Here is a 22,017-nt window from a genome sequence, read left to right as displayed (position 1 = left end):
CCATTCTCTCATTTTCTTTTTTTCTTTTTATAATTGTTATATCTTTTCTTCTGTATCTTTCCTTTGACTTTTAAATCCTTTACTCATTTAGTTTGCCCTGAGTTCCCATCTGATCTATTTCTCTTTTCTCCTCTCACTTTTCTTTTTCCCCACTGTTGATCTCAGTGTAATAATTAAACTTTTTGGACCTAATCCTTTCCCATTTTCTTTTCTCTCTTGCTTCATCCCATCCTCTATTTTTGCCACTGTTAATCCCAGTGTAATCATTAAAAATATTTTCCTCTAGCCTTTTCCCCTTTCCTTTTCTTTCCTTAGTTTGCTTCTTTTTTGTATATTGTTTCCTTCTATCCCTTCTCTTTTTTCATTGTCACTCCCAATGTAACCATTTAATTTTTCATCATCAATGTCTTTATCTTCAGTGCTGTTTTCTTGCTTCTCGTTCTTAGCCACTTTACCCAATTGAATATGTTCTGACACAATTTCTCATTTTTCTATCAAGATTAAATGATACACGCATCATTTTAACCATCTCAGTTAGTTCCTGCCACATTTTGACGTTCTGGTTTGTTTTTAACTCCAATTTGCAGTTTTATTATTTTCTACCTCCTTTGGTTGCCGAGATCAAACAACTTAAAAGACAATACAACATCCAAGTGGTTTAATGTCTGGAATTCTGGGAGTTAAAGTCCACAAGTCTTAAAGCTGCCAAGTTTGAAGACGTTTGGTCTAGACCAGTGCTTCTCAATTATTTTCTGTCATGCCCCCCTAGGAAGAAGAAAACATTTTTCGCGCCCCCCGCGAAAATATGATGAGGCGTATGTAGCGCTTGGCTTTACTGTGACTACGGTGGGAGATGAGGAAACGCGCCCCCCTTTACGGAGCCTCGTGCCCCCCCTGGGGGGCGTGCCCCACAATTTGAGAAGCACTGGTCTAGACCCTGAGATGGGATTCCGTAAAAAACATTGAAGATGATTTTTCTCCTTAAAGTAAACTCAACTTATGGCCATACAAAATCTCATCTTAGCCTTTTAATCATTCAGTTTCTGCCTGACTTCAGAATGGCTCCTAAGATACCTTGCAATAAGTCTCAACAGCTAGGTAGTCCCCAAAAGGCAAACCTTTGACTTCTCTCCCTTTGCTGCTGCTTGTTCAGGGTTTTATTTGCTAAAGATTTTTTGTAATTAAAAATATTCCTGTGAGGTCAGAGATTTGTATACTAATCTAATGTAACAGAGAAGTTGTCCTTGCACTGGTCTTCAGATAACATTGATTTGGCTTCTGCACGTGCAAAAGGGAAACTTTTGATTAACTCGAGTCAACCAACACAAATGGTTCCATCCTGTCATATTCATAATATGGTATATAAGACATAGAGCCAGCCAAGGTATCTGGCACTTGAAGCAGAACATTTTCTCTGACAATAACAACACACATTGATGAAAAAGTAAATCACATGTTGCTGCCCTTTCATTACTCCCAGATTTAGATGGTAGGGCATACATACATCCTGAATTCCGGGGGAAAAAAAACCAAGCAGAAAATAAATGAGACTCCATTTGTACTTTAAATAGCTTTGGAATTTGTCTCAGAACACTCTAGTCTTCTTGGGTTGGTTTGTGTACACCTTTGTTTAATATGATACCTACATTCTTAGCTTGCCTTTAAAATCTAATTCTTATGAATGGTTAATATTCTTTTTTTTAAAGAATTGCATTTAAAGTTGAGTTGTCATTTTTGGCACAAAGTGCAAACAGCGCAAAAAGGCTATTTCAGTGCTTTGTAATGAATGTGTTCTTCTGATGCAGAACCACAAAATAAGTTAGTGTGAGTTTTGGGTTGTCTTTAGCCCAGGAAATTGGAAATGGAATGAAAAATATTTGCAAACTTAGATTCTGCTGCCCAAGATGAGGTTTAGGAGGAACAATAATTGTAATAGTTCTGTTTTATGATGCATGACAGTGAAAAGATAATTAAAACCAAATATTTGCAGGATTTGTTTCTTAAAAGGTAGTTTGAGCAATATTTTATTATTTATTTGGAATAAATTGTGCATTTGGAAAGTATTGTATTAATCCTTACAAAGGAAAAATCTGTATATTTTGCCAAGTATGAATGAAACTATTGTTCATAAGACTCTCTGTGATTGTTCCACATTCTACTTCTGTCTCTCTGCTTCCATTCCCATTAGAAAGTAAAGTCTTGAGCATGCAAAAGTGTTTCTTGAAACTTCAGATACACACCTAGATTACTAGATTGGCAGTACCTGGAAAGAGCAGGAGAGAAGACAAAGAATCAGAGGAAATCACAAAATACAAAGATCTGCAAATAGTTGAATGACGGTGGCAAAAGAAAACAAAGATATCACTTTTTTTATTTCTTTCTCTTTTCCTCCTCTATTTCCGCATTGTATTTTTATACTAGTTATTTGTAAAAATAAAGGCAGGGTACAAATAAATAAAGAAAATATTAAGAAAAAATAATAACAGTTTTTAAATACCATGCTTTGCATACATTGAACTCTCATATCATAGAGGTACTAGCACAGCACAATCATGTTATGACTCTGTTGAACTTCTCATTTCTCAATCAACATCACTTGGCTGCAGTTTTAAGAGATGGGGAAATCATGAGATATGATGGCCTATCATAACTGCCGCTCATAATTGAGGTTGGACAAAGGAGACTGTTGGTTTAAGAAATATCACTATTGAAATTGTAACTTTATTCTAATTCATAAATGAACTAAAAAAAAAAAGCCTGAAGGTGAAAATGTTTAAATCTCCGAAATGCCACATGCTTCTGTTAATATGCTTGCATAGAAATTCTTCATTAGGCTAAAGAGACAGGGACATGAATGCAATGAAACTTAGAAACAAAGAAGCTCCAGGTGGAGGAAAAAAAGAGCCTGGGACTCAGACTGTCTACCTCTGACCTAAAGCATCAACAAGGATCAGACCAATATTTTCTTAGTTGCTGGAAATTACAAATTTAAGACTTTGTTAATAGGATGCGGTGAAATTTGCAGGCATGCTTTGAGAGGTCGAGGTATGCTGAATTTGATAGAAATATGTGCCATATCCTGGAGAGAGGTTCTTTTCGATTTCTATTATTTAAAGGAAAATGCCTATTATTATTTGGGGACAGACTTTGATACGTTGTCAAGCAAGGATCAGTTTAACGTACCTTTCAGATCTCAAATAACTGTTCTCTAGATGCCTTAAAGTTTAGTTTCATCTTTGCTATGGACAGATGGCCTTCATTTCAACTGGACCCTGATAATTAGCTATAATTAGCTCTTCCAATAATATTCTTATGATACTGTCCATCCATCTTCTAGCTACCACTATCATTTACTTGTGTCACATAGCCCAAGTCTGTTGAGTTTATGCTTAATTATAATCCTCCTCCTCTTCCTCCCTGCTCCTCACTTTTTCTCCATAAGCTAAAACTGGATGAGAATCTGTTATATACATTTTATTCTTTCTGCAGATCTCTGGATTACTGATTTACACATTAAAAATTGTGATTGCCAAATTTGGTTCTGGACAATTTGGGAGTACTTTTACAAATGTGCCGACATGAAGCTGAATTTTAGAATAGAATAGAATAGAATTTTTTATTGGTCAAGTGTGATTTGACACACAAGGAATTTGTCTTGGTGCAAACGCCTTCAGTGTACATAAAAGAAAAGATACCTTCATCAAGGTACAACACTTACAACACTTAATGATAGTCATAGGATACAAATAAGCAATCAGGAAACAATCAGTGTCAATACAAGCAACAAAGTTACAGTCATACAGTCATAAGTGGAACGAGATGGATGATCGGAATGATGAGAAGATTAATAGTAGTGCAGATTTAGTGTTTGATAGTGTTGAGGAAATTGTTTAGCAGAGTGATGGTGTTTGGGAAAAAACTGTTCTTGTGTCTAGTTGTTTTGCTGTGCAGTGCTCTATAGCATTGTTTTGAGGGTAGGAGATGAAACAGTTTATATCCAGGATGTGAGGGGTCTGTAAATATTTTCAGTAGTTTAATAGTTTAATTTGATTTAAGGATTGGGTTTCAGCTAATTCCAATGCATACTTCAGGAACAACTGATAGCATGCTCTGTTTGATTGCTGAAATCTTTCAACTGTACAGTGATTCTTTCTTAATCTGCAGTCTGTAGCCTTTGAAATATGAGCCTTATCATATTGTTGCAAAGTGACATCAGACAATAGGATATTAAATTGATACTACCCTCTTACAAACCAAATTGGAAACTCTAGTGAGCCCAGTAGTGGTCACTTCCAAGTAGGCTTGTATAGGTTTATAGTCAAGCTATTGTTCAATATCTCTAATTTAAATGGATGTTCAGTAAAGATCCAATTCATTTTGTGTAGTTGCTATCGGCATTGTATCTTTGCCAAAACCGATCTGCACAATGTTTTTCACTGTTATTTGTTTTATCTTTAAAAATAGCAATGCTATGCTGCTAATATAAATTGTCCTGTCGGGCACAAATATGACAAGTCAATATTATATTAAAGTGTGTGTGTCTGCCTTGCTATTAATCAAATCTGAATGATGTATTTTGTATATTTGAGAGACACTGAATGGCTTACCTGCTCTTTTAAGGATATTTCTTGCTTTATTCATTTTAATTTCCTAATATTTGCAACGGACAGGAAAATATCCATATCCTGCTTTAGCTCAACAAAACTACTAAGAACCAAACTATGTGCTGGATATGTTTCAAATATCATTTCCAGGAAATTGAGTGTTTGATTGGGGAACTCAGAAATATTAAGTTCACTCCAGGAGTTTTTCAGCAGTTTTCCCAAAATAACTATTCTGAAAATATTGCTAGGGTTTCAGGTATAGTCGGATTCTAGAAATGTCTATAAAGATTCTCAGTCATCACAGTTGTATCAACATTGGTTTTTATTTTGAAAATGCAACTGGACTGATATTTTTTTTTGAAGAAAAACAAGACTTTTCTCTTCCTATCCTAGAAGCAGTGGTGGGTTGCTACCGGTTTGCTCCAGTTTGGGTGAACTGGTAGCAGTGTTGGAGGCTCCACTCATCCATCCAGACCCTTCTGTGCATGTGCAGAAGCGTCATGCATGCACCCATGAGCAAATTGGAAGCAACGGGTTTTGAATCCCGCCCCATGTTCTGTCTCCTTCCCCACTTCGGATTAACGATCTGGCCTTCAGCCAGTGGATTCACGGCTCTTATCAGTCCTGGCAGAGAAATCGCAGCTGCCTGCCAAAGTTCAAACAAATGATTCACGTAGCAAGTCTTTCAGCTCTTTTTGAAACGGTTCAGCTAAACTTTTGCTTTCCGTGGAGTGAGAGCAGTCCCAAAGCTCCTTATATATCCTGTGGGGTGGGGCAGGAGCCTTTGATGATGCCGCCTCTCTAATCTTCTGAAGCGCAGGTCAATCCAAGCTTGATTATTATTATTGTCAGCTGGGTCTGAAGGCGTAGCCTGAGGAAGGGAGGAATCAGGGGATGACGCCTCATTACGTCCTCTGACTGGCCTGGTTCTGGCTCCTGGAATCGGTGCTCCCAAGGTAAGCCTTACCGGCCCTTCCCCCTCACTCTCGGAGTCACTTTCAGGCATGGGGCCAGGTTCGGGGGCTGGAGTCACAACACCCCTGCCTAGAAGCTTCAGAAGTTGTATTGGATGGATTTCCCACTGCATCCAATACAACTGATGAAGCTTCCAGGATAGAAACAAAACGTCTTGTTTTGCATTTCTCAAAAAAAAGTTCTTTTTCTTGAATCTTCAATTTTCAGGAGATAATATTTTAAACCTATCTAGCATGCACTTTTTTTGGGTTTATACCGAAAGGGTTTATACCCATGGTAGACTTTGATGTGACAATAAAAGCCTAAAATATAAAATTGCCAACATCTTAACATAACATAACATAACATAACATCAGAGTTGGAAGGGACCTTGGAGGCCTTCTAGTCCAACCCCCTGCCCAGGCAGGAAACCCTATACCATCTCAGTCAGATGGTTATCCAACATTTTCTTAAAAATGTTGAGAAAGTTCATGTGAGAACCAAGAAATATTGTGTGATTTAGCTGGTTTACAAGATCTTGGTTATCTAATGTACCTAGGTATATATTTAAATACAAGTAGTCACCATGATATAGAACTTTGATATCTTTGAATATGACTAATATATTTTGAAATGTCGTACCTGCACACTAAATTTTAAAGACGCTTCAGATGGCATGAAATATCTATTCACCCCAGGCCTATGTTCATTCTGTGTATTGTGCGAATTGCTTATAGAATCTAAAATGAAAGAAATTCGATTTACAGTCGAAGCTGTGAGCTCTGTCTGGAAAAACCTGTTAATTATATATATATATATATATATATATATATATATATATATATATATATATATATATATATATATATATACACACACACACACGGGATGTATACGAGTACTTAAAAGATGAGAAAAAAAGGATCTCAGAGGCATGTTTTGCTGCACCAAAACTATAAGAGCAAAGAAAAGATATCCCTGACAAGTCTAATAGGAAGTCTAAGGTTGTCAGGGCTTGATTACAGCATTGGAAACATAATCTAGTGACACTGTATTGTTATTTTTGATATCTATAATCTTAACTTGGCCTTATTACATTGCAGCTACATTATTAAAGATGCCATCCTGTAATGGAAAAATATTCACTGCTTGTCAAACTGTCAAGGCTGGTCAAGGCTGAGTGGAAGGGAAAAGATTGTCTGCAATTTATTGGAATGAGGGTTTGCGCTAGGATTTGCTCTAGAATAAGTCTTCCTTTCCAGTTGAAATAAAGAATATATCATACTGTCAAATCAAAGTGTGTATCTATCTATATGTATGTATTTATAGATTTATATAGCATCCCATCTCAAACATTACTCTGGGGGCTTAAATTAAAATAATAAAAACATATGCAAATTTTAAACCCACAGCAATCAATATAATCAGGAGACATACTGGGGCCCCAGCTGCCCCACTGAGCCAAGTCTTCAAGGCCTTATGCATTATATACCAGCTGCAGCTTCTAAGGGTCTTCAAGGGCAGCCCCATGTACAGTATATTGCAACAGTCCAATGGCATGAATGACTATGAGAGGGCTTCTCAGTCTGGGAATAGGTGCAACTGGACATGGTGCAAAGCTGTGCATAGATGCTTTTAGCCATGTCTACCATCTCAAACAGGAGTTGTGGGTCCAATTGTGTCTGAGGCAATGTAACCCCATCTAGAAGCAAAGATGGCTATTTCCCCGGAACCAGGGGGTTTGAATTAAAGCCTGCTGCATTCCAATCTAGGTACCTATAGCTTCTAGGCTTCTAGAAAAACACTTCTAGGCACTGGGAGACACTTCTAGGCACTGGGAGAAGCTCCTTGGTTAATTATTTGATTAAAAGAAGCAAAGTTCATACTATAATGCAGCAGAGAAAGCATCAGCAAATGAAAGTCCAGGGAAAGTCTTTCCACCCAGCTGCTCTCACCATTAGGAAAGAGGTAGTGAGATAGTGTTAGGGAGATGTGGGAGAATGAGACTGTAGCATGCCATTTGGCCTGGCTTTAGAAGTAGTGAGAATTTGGTTGCATTGCATTAGCATTACATGTTCAATTGAAAGTATGTTGAATTACAGCACTTGGTAGTTTTTGTAGGGTAGGGAATCGGAACTTTCCAGATATTGCCAAATCTTAATTTCCGGCATCACTTTGTACTGTCTATGGTGTGTGTGTGTGTGTGTGTGCGTGTGTGTGTGTGTGTGTGCGTGCGTGCGTGCGTGTGTGTATGTCAGGCTTCCAGATAAACCAGCCTGGAAACATGACTAAATGAACTAATTCTACTTTCTTGTAAGGTTGTATTAACGGTATCTTGCAAATTTGAAAGTACAAATTTCCTGCCATCATTTTTAACTGCTTGTTCCATTAGATTAGGGGATCCATTAGGGTGGGTCCTTCCTAAGTTTCTTTCTCTAACTGTTAAGCCATTGTGGCTCCTGCATCTCTTATCTGATCATTTCCTAGGCAGCATCCCTTCCCTTCTTTTCTCAAGGTCACCCACATATTCCATTATATCTGGCTTCCTGGTGTTGGATTTCAAATATATCTGGGTCTTCCAGATGATCGGCCTTTTCTTATCTCAGACTTGCTCAATTTAATATAAATAATTCAATAATCAAATTTAAGCACAAACAAATTGTTCTGGGCTGTCCCCCTATTTCTGCTTTGTTAGGACACCAGGACACTTACAGGCACAAAATACGCAAGTTTAGAGCTTGTGGAAAATGCCTGCCAATTAGTGTTTGCCCTTTCTGGCTGTAAGCGAGCATAGAGAACTGAGAGCCAATTAGTGCTTCTAGTAACTGAATGCTTCGCCCAGATCTGTACCTAAACATGTTTCTGTTTCTCTTTGCAAAAACAAAAGACGGTAAACTGTCAGTATTTCCCTATATGCCCATGCTGGCAATCTTCAATTACATTGCACACTGTTAAATACTGGCGTGCTGGCTATTCTACATTTGAGCTCCTTTAGCTAGTACTGCTATCTTCAGTAAGAACACACTGTGCCTTTGAACATAAGGCAGAAAGATTCTTCAGTGTTTGAAGGTCACTGCATTGAAATGGCATTTCTCTTTCCATGGATGTCACTGGTACAGGGATAGATCAAAATAGCTTGCAATTGCAAGCCACAGTTGCAACTTCATATGAGGTTAGCTTATGACAATATACTGTACCTTCAGATGGAACAGGGATGTCAAATGTGCAACAACACGTCATCACGTGACGTATCACAACTTTTTCCCCCTTCGCTAAAATGAGGATTGGCGTGGCCAGCACATGATGCATTTGGCCCACGAGTTTGACACCCCTGATCTGCATAGTTTCTCACTCTTGGTGTCTGCTTTATCTTTCCTTTTACTTTACACCACTGTTTCTCAACAAACATTTAAGAATGTGAAATCCATACATTTAAGATGTGTGGATGTCAACTCCCAAAATTCCACAGCCAAGAAAAAAGGGGAAAAAAGCTTTTCTGCTTTTGCTTGCTTCTTAAAAAAAAACCTTATACAGTAGTCCTTGACTTATGACTACTTTCTGTTGCTAAGCGAGACATTTCTTAAGTGAATTTTTCCCATTTTAGGACATTTCTTCCCACAGTTGTTAAGTGAATCACTGCAGTGAATCTGGTTTCTCCATTGACTTTGCTTGGGCAAAAGATGATCACATGATTTTGGGACACTGTAACTGTCATAAATATGAGTCAGTGCCCGAAATTTAATCTGCTGACCATGGGGATGCTGCAGCAGTCGTAAGAGTGAAAAACAATCATCAGTCACTTTTTTCAGTGTTGAACACTCACTAAACAAACAGTTTTAAATCAAGGACTATCTGTATTCAAACATGTTCTGCTATACTAGCAGAACAAACTTTTGCTTATGGGAAGCAGCATTTATGGAACAAATTGCAAAAGCAAGATAAACTGATTTTCTAATAAGACAGAAATCCTAATGCAGACCTGCTATAAATGAGGATAGGAACCCAACAGATTCAGAACATAAGTGACAATTTAAGTACACTTTCTAAAACAACCAGATACACACAGTGTTCTCCCCCAAATTTTTATGCTACACAACATTGAGCCGTGGTGACGAACTAGAATATAATGCAGTATTACAGTCTAATTTTGCCCAACTGCCAGCAGTTTGATTCTGAGCAACTCAAGGTTGACTCAACCTTCCCTCTTTCTGAGGTCAGTAAAATGAGGACCCAGATTGTTGCAAGAAATATCCGATTCTGTATATAGCTTAGAGACAGCTGTAAAGCACTGTGAAGCAGTATATAAGTCTAAGTGCTATTGCTATTGCTATAGCTATCTTTGTGTTTTTATGGTTTTGCTGTTTTTATGTAGAATATAATATAATAGAAGAATATAATTCTTTATTGGCCAAGTGTGATTGGACACACAAGGAATTTGTCTTTGGTGCATATGCTCTCAGTGTACATAAAAAGAAAAAAAGAAAAAAAATCACATATCAAGAATCATAAGATACCTCACTTAGTGATAGTCATAGGCTACTAATAAACAATCAAATCATACTAGGAAACAAACAGAACAATATAAATCATAAAAATACAAGCAACATGGTTATAGTCATAAGTGGGAGGAGATACATCCCTCCAATAGGAAGAATGAGAATAATAATAATAGTAATACAGTCTTAGTAAATAGTTTGACAGTGTTGTGGGAATTAGTTATTTAGCAGAGTGAGGGCATTAAAAAAACCTTGTGTCTAGTCGTTCTGGTATGCAGTGCCGTATAGTGTCGTTTTGAGGGTAGAAATTGAAACAAATTATATCCAGGATGTGAGGGATCTGTAGATATTTTCACAGCCCTCTTTTTGACTCATGCAGTATACAGGTACTCAATGAAAGGCAGGTTGGTAGCAATTGTTTTTTCTGCAGTTCTAATTATCTGTAGAAGTCTGTGTCTGCCTTCTTGGGTTACAGAGCTAAACCAGACAGTTATAGAGGTGCAGATGACAGACTCAATAATTCCTCTGTAGAACTGAATCACCAGTAAGAAGTGATAGTATAAAAGGGTTTCTACTAAAATCTACCACTATTTCTACAGTTTTGAGTGCGTTTAGTTCAAGATTGTTCCGGTTGCACCACAAGGCTAGTTATATGTATGCATCCCGTCTGCAGATTTGTCATTGTCTCGAATGAGACCAATCACTGTTGTATCATCTGCAAACTTCAGTACAGAGAGGGATCTTTTGAGATGCATTCATTGGTGTACAGAGAGAAGAGAAGTGGAGAGAGCACACAGTCCTTGGCAGGCTCCTGTGCTAATTGTACCGCTATCAGATGTGATTTTTGCCTAGCTTCACCTGTTTCTTCCTGTCTGTTAGGAAGCTTATGATCCATTTACAAGTGTAGTCAAATGTAATACTCAAACAGCTATAACTGAAAAAGCTCTTATCTTCTGGACCAGGGATTCTCAAGCTCCTGGTCCACAGGCTGGTACTAGTCCACAGCCCATTGGGAACCGGCCCACGCAAGGGATGGGCAAGCATGCAGAACCCCATTTGCGCAAGTAGCAGGCATGTGCGCAGAACATCCCTTCCGCCTGCTGCCGCTGATTCGTGGAGCCAGAAGTTTGGGACTGCTCTTCTAGACCCTATTCACTGCTTAGCTTTCACTTTGTAAAACAACAACAACATGTAATTTGGTTCTAGAATACTGAAATGTTAATTGATACTCAGCTTTCAAAGATGAGGTTTTGGGCAGTAGTGATGTAAATAAAAGCTCTCTATTATGGTGAAGGATGTCATGTCAGTTTGTTGGATTGATTTGATACAAACACACACACACACACACACACACACACACACACACACCAGTAACAGAGTTGGAAGGACCTTGGAGGTCATCTAGTCCAACCCCCTGCTCAGGCAGGAGACCTATACTAGGGATTCGAACCGCCAACCTTTTTCCTGTGTGTTGTTCATCGTCTTAGCCACTGAGCCACCTAGGCCCTCAAAATAGAGAAAGAGAGCAAGGAAAACAAATGACCCTTTCTATACATCTATTTGATTACATGTGGCAAAATTAATAATTTTCTTAGTTTAACTTTGACAATTTTGACAACATCTCTTTTTGAAATGCTTTTTGAGTGTTTTGAAATTCATTGTAATACATGGTAAAACTTTCTCCTATTGTTTGTTTAGTTTTACAGAGTTTTTGGACCCATTCCAGAGAATTATTCAGCCAGAAGAGATCTGGCTGTATAAAAATCCACTGGTAGAATCTGACAACATACCTACGCGTCTCATGTTTGTAAGTACTAGAATTTAATGATCATTCAGTGGGTGACTGAGACTCATTTTATGGCTGTTAGTGAATGTAAAGTGGAAAAGTATGTTTTTAAAATAACAGATTGATAAGCAGGGAGATGCATTAATGCAATTCCTAACTGTGTAGTAAATTTAACACTGTAAAATAATTTGTTTGCATATGGTATGAAAGATGATGACAGCTAGTTAAGCAGTCTTATCACAATTATGTTAGCTTTTTATAAATTGCTGGCCGTATCATGGTTCATAAAGAATTCATAAAGAGTTAAATCAAATTGAGGTTTTAGAGGCCACTTACAGCTTGCTACCTAACTTCTATTTTTTTTTACTTTCTATTATAGCTGATATTTTCCTCCTCATCACGATCACATATGCTTAGAAAGGCACCTGCACAGCAGTTAATGATCGGTATAGCCTGAATCTCAGTTCTTTTCCCAGTTCACAAGGCAGCTTGTATAAATCACATAGCAAACTGTGCCAGAGGGCTTTTCATGGAATCCATGCCATGATGCTGTCTGGCTTTTCTTGGACCTGATAGCAAAACAGTATTACAGTCACTCAGGATAAATGATGATACTGGAAAGTCAATTATGTCTGCCTTGGCACAGTGGTCAGGCTGGCTGAATAAGGAGTATAAGGACTTCTTTACGTTTAGGATCAGTTGGTATAAGGACTTCTTTACGTTTAGAATCAGTTGGTATAAGGACTTCTTTAGTTGGTCCATATGGAATGCCTAATTGTTTTAGTAGATATATTGAACAGATATGCAGACTTTTGTTTTTTGTGCTCAGCAAAATGATAAACATTAAGTCATTTAATTTAAAGTGGTCCCTTTTATATTTCTTACATTTCTGGGGTGTAGATAATGCTACAAATGCCTTGAAATTGGGTGAATGGGTGGGTGGGTGGATAAATAGATGGAAAGAAAGAAAGAAAGAAAGAAAAGAAAAAAGAAAGAAAATCTGGACAGTTTTGGTGCTTATATCCTATAATTGTACAAAATAATAATTTGGGAAGGATTCCTGACTTTTCATCTTTCGGTATACACTGAAAACCTGCGATTTTCACCCAAACACTTTCGAGAAGAATAGAGCAACATTGGGTGCTCCATTCGAAGGCAAACTATTGCTTTTAAAGAGGTGACTAATCAAAAGGTAAACGTTGTAGGATATCTACATGTTATTCATATTTCAAAGGAGGAAAATTGGGCTTTCTTTCATTTGCTAACAAGGTAGTCTAGTTATTCACTAGGAAAAAAAAACAGCCACAGTTCATCAGAAAAAACTATGACTGTTATGAAATATGCTGTCAACGCTGAAGCATATCTAAGTGAAAGACAATATTTTTCAGCATAACTATTAAATGTGATTTATCAGTGGATTTTCTTATAGCAAAGAAAGAACAATTCTGAAATGACTTTTTGGGAGGATTTGCAAGACTTAGTGTCTTTTCAAGAGGCAATTGGGTGACAGTACATGACGTTCTCGATTTTTAGGACAAATAATTGTACACACAAACATTTGTTGTATGTTGTGTTGAAAGGAAGTGCCCCCTCTCTACTTTTTACATTAATATAATGCAGAGCAGGAGGCTGGACTAGAAAACTTCCTTCCAGCTCTATTCTGATTGTAATTGTAATGGTGGTAGTACCCTGGCCACAACTTCATAAGCATGGTATTTTGACTACAGTGCTTAATGAATTGTTTCTCCCCTCATGTTGAACTGTCAGAATGTCTGTCTGTCTATTGTCAAAAGTATAACAACAACAACATTAGCAGCAGCGAAATAGCTGTTGAGAAGAGAATATGAATCTCCAAGGACATGGAGTTCATTAGACTATTTCTCAAAACTTTGAAGCAAGTCCAGATTGATTTAACATCTAATCAAGATGTTAAACAAAGGTGATCAAAAAATGGTTTATTTTCTATTCTTTCACTGTCTGAAAGAGTAATTTTATAAAAATATGTCTGTCACTGTTCTTGGCACTGCCAATATAAACTTTTTAGCTATACTCACAAGGATACTACTCCATAAGTGTGAGTTCCTGACTCCCAGCTTGGACCTCCCCTCCATCTCCTTTCCCCCACTTTCCTTCCCTTCCCCACTTCCCTTCCCTTCCCCATTGTTTTGTTTTTTTAATCTTTTAATCGTTTAATTTTTAATTTAATTCTAAGCCAGCCAGAATTTTTGAGAGTCTTGGGTAATCTATATATTAAATGAATAAATAAACAATAAATAAATAAATTATAGCTGGCAGCAGTAGTGTCTGTTTTTAGAAATTTGCTTTGCTTTGCTTTGCTTTTTTCATAGTTCTGTTATATTTACCATGTATTTATTGCAAATTTTGGAGCATTTGCAATAAATATACAAAAAAAGTTAAACAAACAAACGATAAAGAAAAACTTGTGAAAGTTCATATACATTTTCAATACATTTTTCTTATGAGAAACATAGTGGGAATATATTTTACTTTCCTTCCCACTGAGCAGAGCTTAATAAATATAATTCATTTAGGAAACACTGATATTCATCAATTGATTGATTCACATGTGCATTGGGTATACTGTTCACAGGCACATTTTAAAACTGACTCAATTGGACACATGTGGACACAGTATCTGCCTGTACTTCTCTATCTGTGTGGGTCCTTGTGTTTCATATTACGTGTAGATATCCAAAATCAGGTGAAGCATAATACTGAAGTTGCACGTAGTTACTCCAGAATGATAATGTTGTTCATGTCTAGTAGAGCAAAAGGGGGAGGCTTTCCAAAGAAAGGAAAGCCTTGTAGCCTGTTCCCCCCACTCCTTTTTGCAACATAAGTATTGTTCAACCAGATTAAGCCTAACTGGCCTTTTGAAGTTGGCTATGCAATTCATAGCTTGATCCTGCTGCAACTCTGAGACAGTCCTTTCTTTGAAAGCAGCACAAGCAAATTGAAATGATGAATGGTATCAGTATTCCAGCACTAATGAAGCTTATGAAGCTTGCGGGAGAATTTGTGGAGAACTGCATATTTCATGGCACACAAAGCCCCACATGTTTCCATTTTACCTGACCTTTCGATTGTAAATGAGCCTGTTGCCTGGTTGCTGTTGTAAGCTGGAATAGGAGTAGGGCCAATTCAGCAAACACTTTAATTAGAAACCATAATACCTTAATTTAAAAAAAATTAATAAGCACAAATCCTTTTTTTTAAAATTTGAATTTATATCCCGCCCTTCTCCGAAGACTCAGGGCGGCTTACACTATGTCAAGCAATAGTCTTCATCCATTTGTATATTATATACAAAGTCAACTTATTGCCCCCAACAATCTGGGTCCTCATTTTACCTACCTTATAAAGGATGGAAGGCTGAGTCAACCTTGGGCCTGGTGGGACTTGAACCTGCAGTAATTGCAAGCAGCTGTGTTAATAACAGACTGTCTTAGCAGTCTGAGCCACCAGAGGCCTTGGTTAAAAACACAGCATATGATTGTTTTGCAAAACTATTTTTCGTTTTGGTTTGTTATAAATGCTTCACTAAGACAGAAAATCTGTCCACAGATATGAACCAGAAGACTTTGTGCCAAGCCTTAGTGTATGACAGCTAACGATATGGATTCGTTCAATATTTTCATTTTTCGGCAAACATTTTCATGGCTTCTGTTTATGAAGTGAACTTTTTGATTGGAAACCTATGTTTTTTTGCTGTGTTTTTTTACACATAAGTTTATATGTAGAGCTACAAGATTCTGAATCAGATGTATAGAACCGGACAGAACCGGGAGCAACCCACCACTGTTCTGTGGCCTTTAATGAGAAACTGAGATTCTCTTAGTCCTTGAGGGAGATAGTGCTTGGCTGTTTGGATCCCGGTCTATTCCCCCACCTCTGTGGATTCATTTATTTTTATCCTAATCCTATTTATTGAAATATTTTCTTAATAAAAGTTGGTATATGTTCAAGCACTAGATGTGCCCTCATCTTAATCATATTTTGTAGCATTATTCATTCTTAAAGATGGTAGGGAAATTTAGCTTGAAATTTATATAAACTTCCCCTGCTTGCATATCCCAAATCTGTACACTAAAGCAGAGAAATCCACAATGGAATATGACATATTCTCTTATTTTGATATATTTCTCTTATTTTTTTAAAAAAAGTAGGATCATATAGAAGAAAAAAACTATGTAAAATATGTACAGTACAGTTTATTAGGGTAAATATGCAAGAAAATTGGTGCATACAAAATTCTTAGGGTTTGGAGAAATGATTTTTTTATTGACCAAGGGAACACCCAAGGAATTTGTCTTGGTGCATATGCATAACATAACACAACGTTATTCTTGCTTGCTTGCTTGCCTATTTTAAAAGCTTTCTATATTTGACTCCTGGGGTTTATTGAACGTGAAGGCTAGGTGAGCCCTCATGCCAAATAGCAGGGAACTTACACATGCAACCATATCATGAATGTAGGAGAATTTGGACCATTGAAGTTCTAGTATATTTCTCTCAGATAAGATGGGCAACTGTGCATTTTAGCACATCTTTGAGGATCTCCTAGACCATTTTTGTGAATTTTAAAGGAACATTCAGAGACTTGTTTAGGGTAGCAGTCTTAAAAATAGAGGAGGGGAAAATGAGACACATATGAGTTGCAGACTCATACAAGGTCTGTAAAATTCTTTTTAAAATCGGAAGGGATTGAATTGTGAAGTATACTTTCTGGAAAATAAATCCTTCAGGGGAGAAAATGGATTGGACAGAATAGTTTGATTCTGAAAGATCAGAACATTCTGCATGCATATGTTTCATGTACAAAATATATAGTATATACTAAAGCCATGAGTATTTCTGGAAAATCTTTGTCCTGATGTTTTGTAATGTATTGCTTCCTCTTCAGAGTTTGGTTTTCATTTTGAAAGCTGATCATTGTTAAGATTACAGCTCTAATTTGTTTGTATCAGTTAAGTTTCAGAATTTAGTCTCTCCTTTCATAATAATAGTAATTAATTATAATTTTTTTGTTCTTGGGTTCATACAGCTTTGTTATCACTAATAACGGATGATCAGCCAATCTAAATGAAGCAAACTGGAAATTACTATTTCTGATGGAGAGACACAGCAGTAACAATTCTGACTGCCATTTGTCAGAAATGGTGTAGGGTCTCCTGCTTGGGTGGGGGGTTGGACTAGATGACCTACAAGATCCCTTCCAACTCTGTTAATCTGTAATTAATATGTTGTTGTGTCTGTCGTAGGCCATTTCATTCCTGACACCCCTGGCTGTCATTTTTGTGGTGAAAATAATCCGACGCACAGACAAGACTGAAATTAAAGAAGCTTTGCTAGGTATGCCAAGAATAATATTAAATTCTGTTTTAAATGATGGAAAATTGTTTTCTTCCAGAAGTAGTGGGAGATTAAAAAAAAACTTCTTTCAAAACTTTAGTATCTTTACTAGTAAATAATTGAAAAATATTATCAATATCATAATCTCTTATGACTTCGGTTCTCCCTCCCCTCATTTTTACAGTTACTAGGGTCTTCTGTTTTGCACTGATTCTTCTAAAGTTGTCACAATGTATTGATAGAGTAATATGCAAGCAATATGTTCTATAGAAATCAACTAAAGACTTCTGTCCCTTGGGAAGAAAATAAATTGAGTTATCTATTAACTAGACGGGAAAGGAAAGAAGAAGAAGAAAAAGAAGATAGTAGGGAAGAAAAGGAAAAAGATAGTAGTAATTAAGTGGCTCTACTGAGTTCAGGAACCTTTCTCCCAGCAAGAATACTTTGGACTTCTGATCCTATTTGTCATTATGAAATCTTGTAACAGTTTAGGAGAATTCAATGTCTCTTATTAATCTCTACTCTAAAAAGTAGAGATTAAGTCCTTACTGACTGGGCAAACTGCATGAAGTCCTTTCAATCAGTGGGCTCAAAACATTCATTATTTTTTTTTGTTCCAAGTCTCACTTCGGCAGAAGGAAAAGTCTTATAGTCACTAGCTTGTTATTATGGCTACAGGCTTCCACTTTCCGCTTACTTTCAACAGTGTCTGCCTTTATTTAATGATTAAAACTCAAGTTTCCCCTTTCAAAGGTAATTATTTTTTGAGAAGAGGAACTCCCATCTTCCTTTCAGGTAAATATGGTTATTTGGATTTTCAACAAATTTTATGATGGTCTTAAAAAACAATTGATGAAAGAACTTCAGTTTTTCTGAGCCTCTGGAAATATCTGAAGCAATTATTGAGTAATGCAGTATTTCCTAGTTATGTATTGATATTCTGTAATCCACAGAGTTTTGAAGGTTTCTTCTGTTAAGGGAAGGCTTACTGTTTTTTTTGAAAAGCCAGCAGCTCTTTAAATCTGATGAAATCATTTCCTTGTGTCTTCATAGAGAATTGAATTAGTGTAGGGGTTAAGACACCTGGCTAGAATCTGGGAGACTGTTAGCTCTGGTCCCATCTTTGGCCACTTCCAAAAACATTGCTAAGAAAACTGCAAAGTCCAGATAATCCAGGCAGTTTCCAGGAGTCAACATTCACTAGAAGGCACACAATGCACACAAAAGTGAATTAAAAAGTTGCTAAACAGAGAGCTAAAAAGCATATAACCCCCTGCCCCTCCCCACCAAAGATGATAAATCCATTGCAAGACTGCAAATCTTGGTAGCTCCATTGTAAATGAGGAAAAACTTGGACTAGTTTATATGGAGTAGAGCAGGGGTGAATGCTCCTGGTTTGGACCGGATCACCCGATCCGGTAGCGATGGTGGTGGGAGAACCAGTAGCAAAAATCCCTGCTGCCCCAGCTGGGCCACATGATCATCAGAGGGATTTTTTTTTAACTTTTAAAAGCATTTTTTCTTCCACCAAAAAAATGCTTTTAAAAGTAAAAAAAAAAAGCCTCTGATGATTGCGTGGTTCAGCTGGGATCGTCAGAATCCTTTAAAAGCATGTTTTCTACAAGCTCTTTGGCCAAAAGAGGTTGTAAAAAAAAGTGCTTTTAAAAGGTTGTGGCGATCAGGCAACTCAGCTGGGATCGTCAGAACCCTTTAAAAGCTTTTTTTCCTCTGGCGATCCCAGCTGAGTTGCCTGATCGCCACAACCTTTTAAAAGTATTTTTTTTACAACCTCTCCGGCCGAAGAGCTTTTAACATGCTCTTAAAAGTGCTTTTTAACATGCTTTTAAAAGTAAAAAAAAAAAAAAAGTTGGCCATGCGCACCTAGTCACATTACTCCCCCCCCAAAGCCATGCCCACAGAATCGGTAGTAACAAATTTTACATTTCACACCTGGAGTAGAGTATAGCAACCCTTGTTAGCTATTTATATAACCCTTCTCATTGGCAGTAAATTGAGCAGGAAGGAATGGTTTATTGATTGGTTGTTGATATAATGGGATCAAATATGAAACGATCTTTATCCTGAAGAGGAATGTGTGGGTTCCCAATACATGAGATAAGAATTCACTGTGACAAAAGATCATAGAAAAAAACACCACTGGAAACATTTCGTATTTCATCAAATTATCAGTTATGTTTTCTGAAAATGTTGTAACAGCCTATTTCTGAGTTTGGATTGCAAAATTTAAAGCATATCTGTTGGTTTTATATGTTTTTTTGTTTGCTTTTAGCTGTGTCCTTGGCTCTTGCTCTAAATGGACTCTGCACGAATACTATTAAATTAATAGTGGGGAGGTAAGTCCTGAGTAACTATTCAATATACACCAAGGTAGCCATAATGATTCTGGGTGAAAATGACAAACAAAAAGCTTGTTTTAGAGAATACCCAAAATATCCTAAAAGACATACTGTCATAGTACATATTCTTATAAAGGTGGAGAAATTAATAGGCGATTAAATGAAAATGTGGTAAAATTAATGCTTTGTAGATTGCTTAGACATCTAGAATATATTTTGCAGTGCTTCAGATTAGATCACTTTGGAGCACCCAGGTACACAATCTAGCCCTGTCTATAATACCTTAATGGGTATTGTAATTGGGGAAAAAAAAAAACATACGCAGGATTTTCTCGCTGTATATAGGGAGCAGAACAGGAAATTACACAAAAGTGGTTTAGGTTAAAGCAACTTCCCTTTTGCTTTACTTGGAGAAATGAAATCTTGTATGGGAAAATGTGGAAGGAATTAATTTTAATTGCCTGCTCCCATAAACCCAGCTCGGTTGAAATCAGTTCATTGTGTGATACCAGTATGAATCCTCTGTTTTCTTCACCTTTTAAAAGTGCCTCGTATGGTCTTTTCCACGAGATTGAGAAAGCCAATTAAGTTTTGAAAATGGTCTTCTCATATAAGCCCCTTGGTTTAACTCTAGGCAGTTAGAATTCTTAACTGCTTTCATGGTCACAATGCTTTGGATGAAAATAACTAATTAATTTCCTTCAGCACTTTTTGCTCGGTGGAAAGTGGTGGTGGGGGGGAGCGGAAGAGAGCTTCCCCAGCAGAAACAGTCAGCTTAGTATAATGATCACTTGGAGGCTTTATTAACGACTGCTTTTCCATATCAAATGTCCTGGGGTTTCTTGCAGACCGCGTCCCGATTTCTTTTACCGCTGCTTTCCGGATGGAATAATGAACTCTGAGATGCACTGCACTGGTGATGCAAATGTTGTGTCAGAAGGGAGGAAAAGTTTTCCCAGCATCCATTCGTCCTGTAAGTTTTTTTTTCAGATGTTGTTTTTTTGCCGTGATTCTTCCTGCTTCCAAGAGGATATATGTAAGAAAGAGAAGACATGTAGGAGATAGACAGAGAGAGTGCCACCAAACTGAACGTTGGAAGCACTGGATGGGGCAATGGCACAGAGTGGAAGGGCTTACACCAGGGGTGTAATGCTACCTGTTTGGACCGGTTCGGCTGAACCGGTAGCAATGGTGGCGGGTAGTTTGGAGAACTGGTAGCAATGGCAGTGCAAGGCTTCGCCCACCCACCAGTTGTCATTACTTCCTGGTTTTAACCAGGAAGTAACCTGTTTTTTTACCCTCTGCACATGCACAGAAGGGGGCACTTCCGAACTGATAGGAAAGGTAAGTAGATTTCACCCTTGGCTTACACTTTTCTAACTCTCTGCTGGGTATGATTCTGTGGCTGTTTTTAAAAGTGAGTTAAATCCAGAAAAGTCAAAGACACTTGGGATATTTGAAGGAGGAAAGAAAAAGCATCAGTGCTTGGCCACAAATCTACTCCCTGATTTAGAGGAAAAGTAGAAATATTGTGAAATAATAACTCAGAACTGGTTCTCTTGCTGGGATCTTTTCCATTTTAAGTGTTGGATGAAACCGATTGTTCTGTCCCCCCACCTCAGTCTGGGAGTCACGAGAAATGGCTCAGTTAGCCGGCAATTGAGTCCACAGCAGCTATCAGCTCTGGCAGCAACCCAGCAAGTGTCTGCCAAGGTTTTTCTGTTATCATTCTTGATGCCAGCGTGTCAACCAGGAAGTCAGGAATAAACAGCACTTCAGCTCAAGTTCTCTCTAGGCAGTTTGATTTGTTCGTCACGAAGCAGTATAGCAGCCCCTTCTGCTTTTATACCCTGTGGGGTGTGGCTTGGTGACTCAGCACTTTCTAGGCCTGCCCCACCCCTGCTTCTGTTGTTCCCGCCTCTCTTGTCTACGAAACCTCGGATCTAACTAGGACTGATTGTCCTCAGCTGGGTCTGGAAGCATTTCCTGGGCGAGGGGAGATACAGGAGACAGAGGCCTCGTCGCCTCTTCCACCTGGCCTGCCTCTGGCTTCTGGAGCTGAGCCAGCAAAGCCGGCCCTGCAGAAGGGAGCCCTGACGGCCCTTCCCCCTCACTCTCTGAGTCACTCTCTGGCAGGGGGCCAGGCCGGGGGGGGGGCTGGAGCCACACATCGATATGCATTCTGAGGAACTTATTAGACATAATAGCCCTTTCTGGAAGACTAGGTAGCAGCCATGGTCAAGAGGCCTTTCACACGTATTCATCTAGTGTACTAGTTATATCTATTTCTAGATCAGAAAGCCCTTCAGATGATTGGTACAGGTGAGTTACAACAATCCTTTTGGTGACTGTTCAAAGTTACAGGGCACTAAAAAATGTGACTTATGACCATTTTTCACAATTATGACTGTTGCACCATGCCCATGGTCATGTGATCAAAATTCAGA

At 37.9% G+C, this 22,017-nt stretch overlaps 1 protein-coding gene across 1 annotated transcript in view; it reads left to right on the top strand.

Moving 5' to 3' along the window:
* PLPP4 (phospholipid phosphatase 4) overlaps positions 1-21,222 on the top strand; it is a 50,489-nt gene extending 29,267 nt beyond the window's left edge. The window contains exons 2-6 of the mRNA XM_058189106.1: positions 11,753-11,861; positions 17,123-17,213; positions 19,504-19,567; positions 20,419-20,543; positions 21,155-21,222. Coding sequence (XP_058045089.1) covers positions 11,753-11,861; positions 17,123-17,213; positions 19,504-19,567; positions 20,419-20,543; positions 21,155-21,222 — 457 coding nt within the window. The remainder of the gene's footprint in view (positions 1-11,752; positions 11,862-17,122; positions 17,214-19,503; positions 19,568-20,418; positions 20,544-21,154) is intronic.
* Positions 21,223-22,017: the final 795 nt, after the last annotated feature.

This window comes from Ahaetulla prasina, chromosome 6, assembly GCF_028640845.1.
Source record: "Ahaetulla prasina isolate Xishuangbanna chromosome 6, ASM2864084v1, whole genome shotgun sequence".
NCBI lineage: Eukaryota > Metazoa > Chordata > Lepidosauria > Squamata > Colubridae > Ahaetulla > Ahaetulla prasina.
This window is presented reverse-complemented; position numbering and strand designations above follow the sequence as displayed.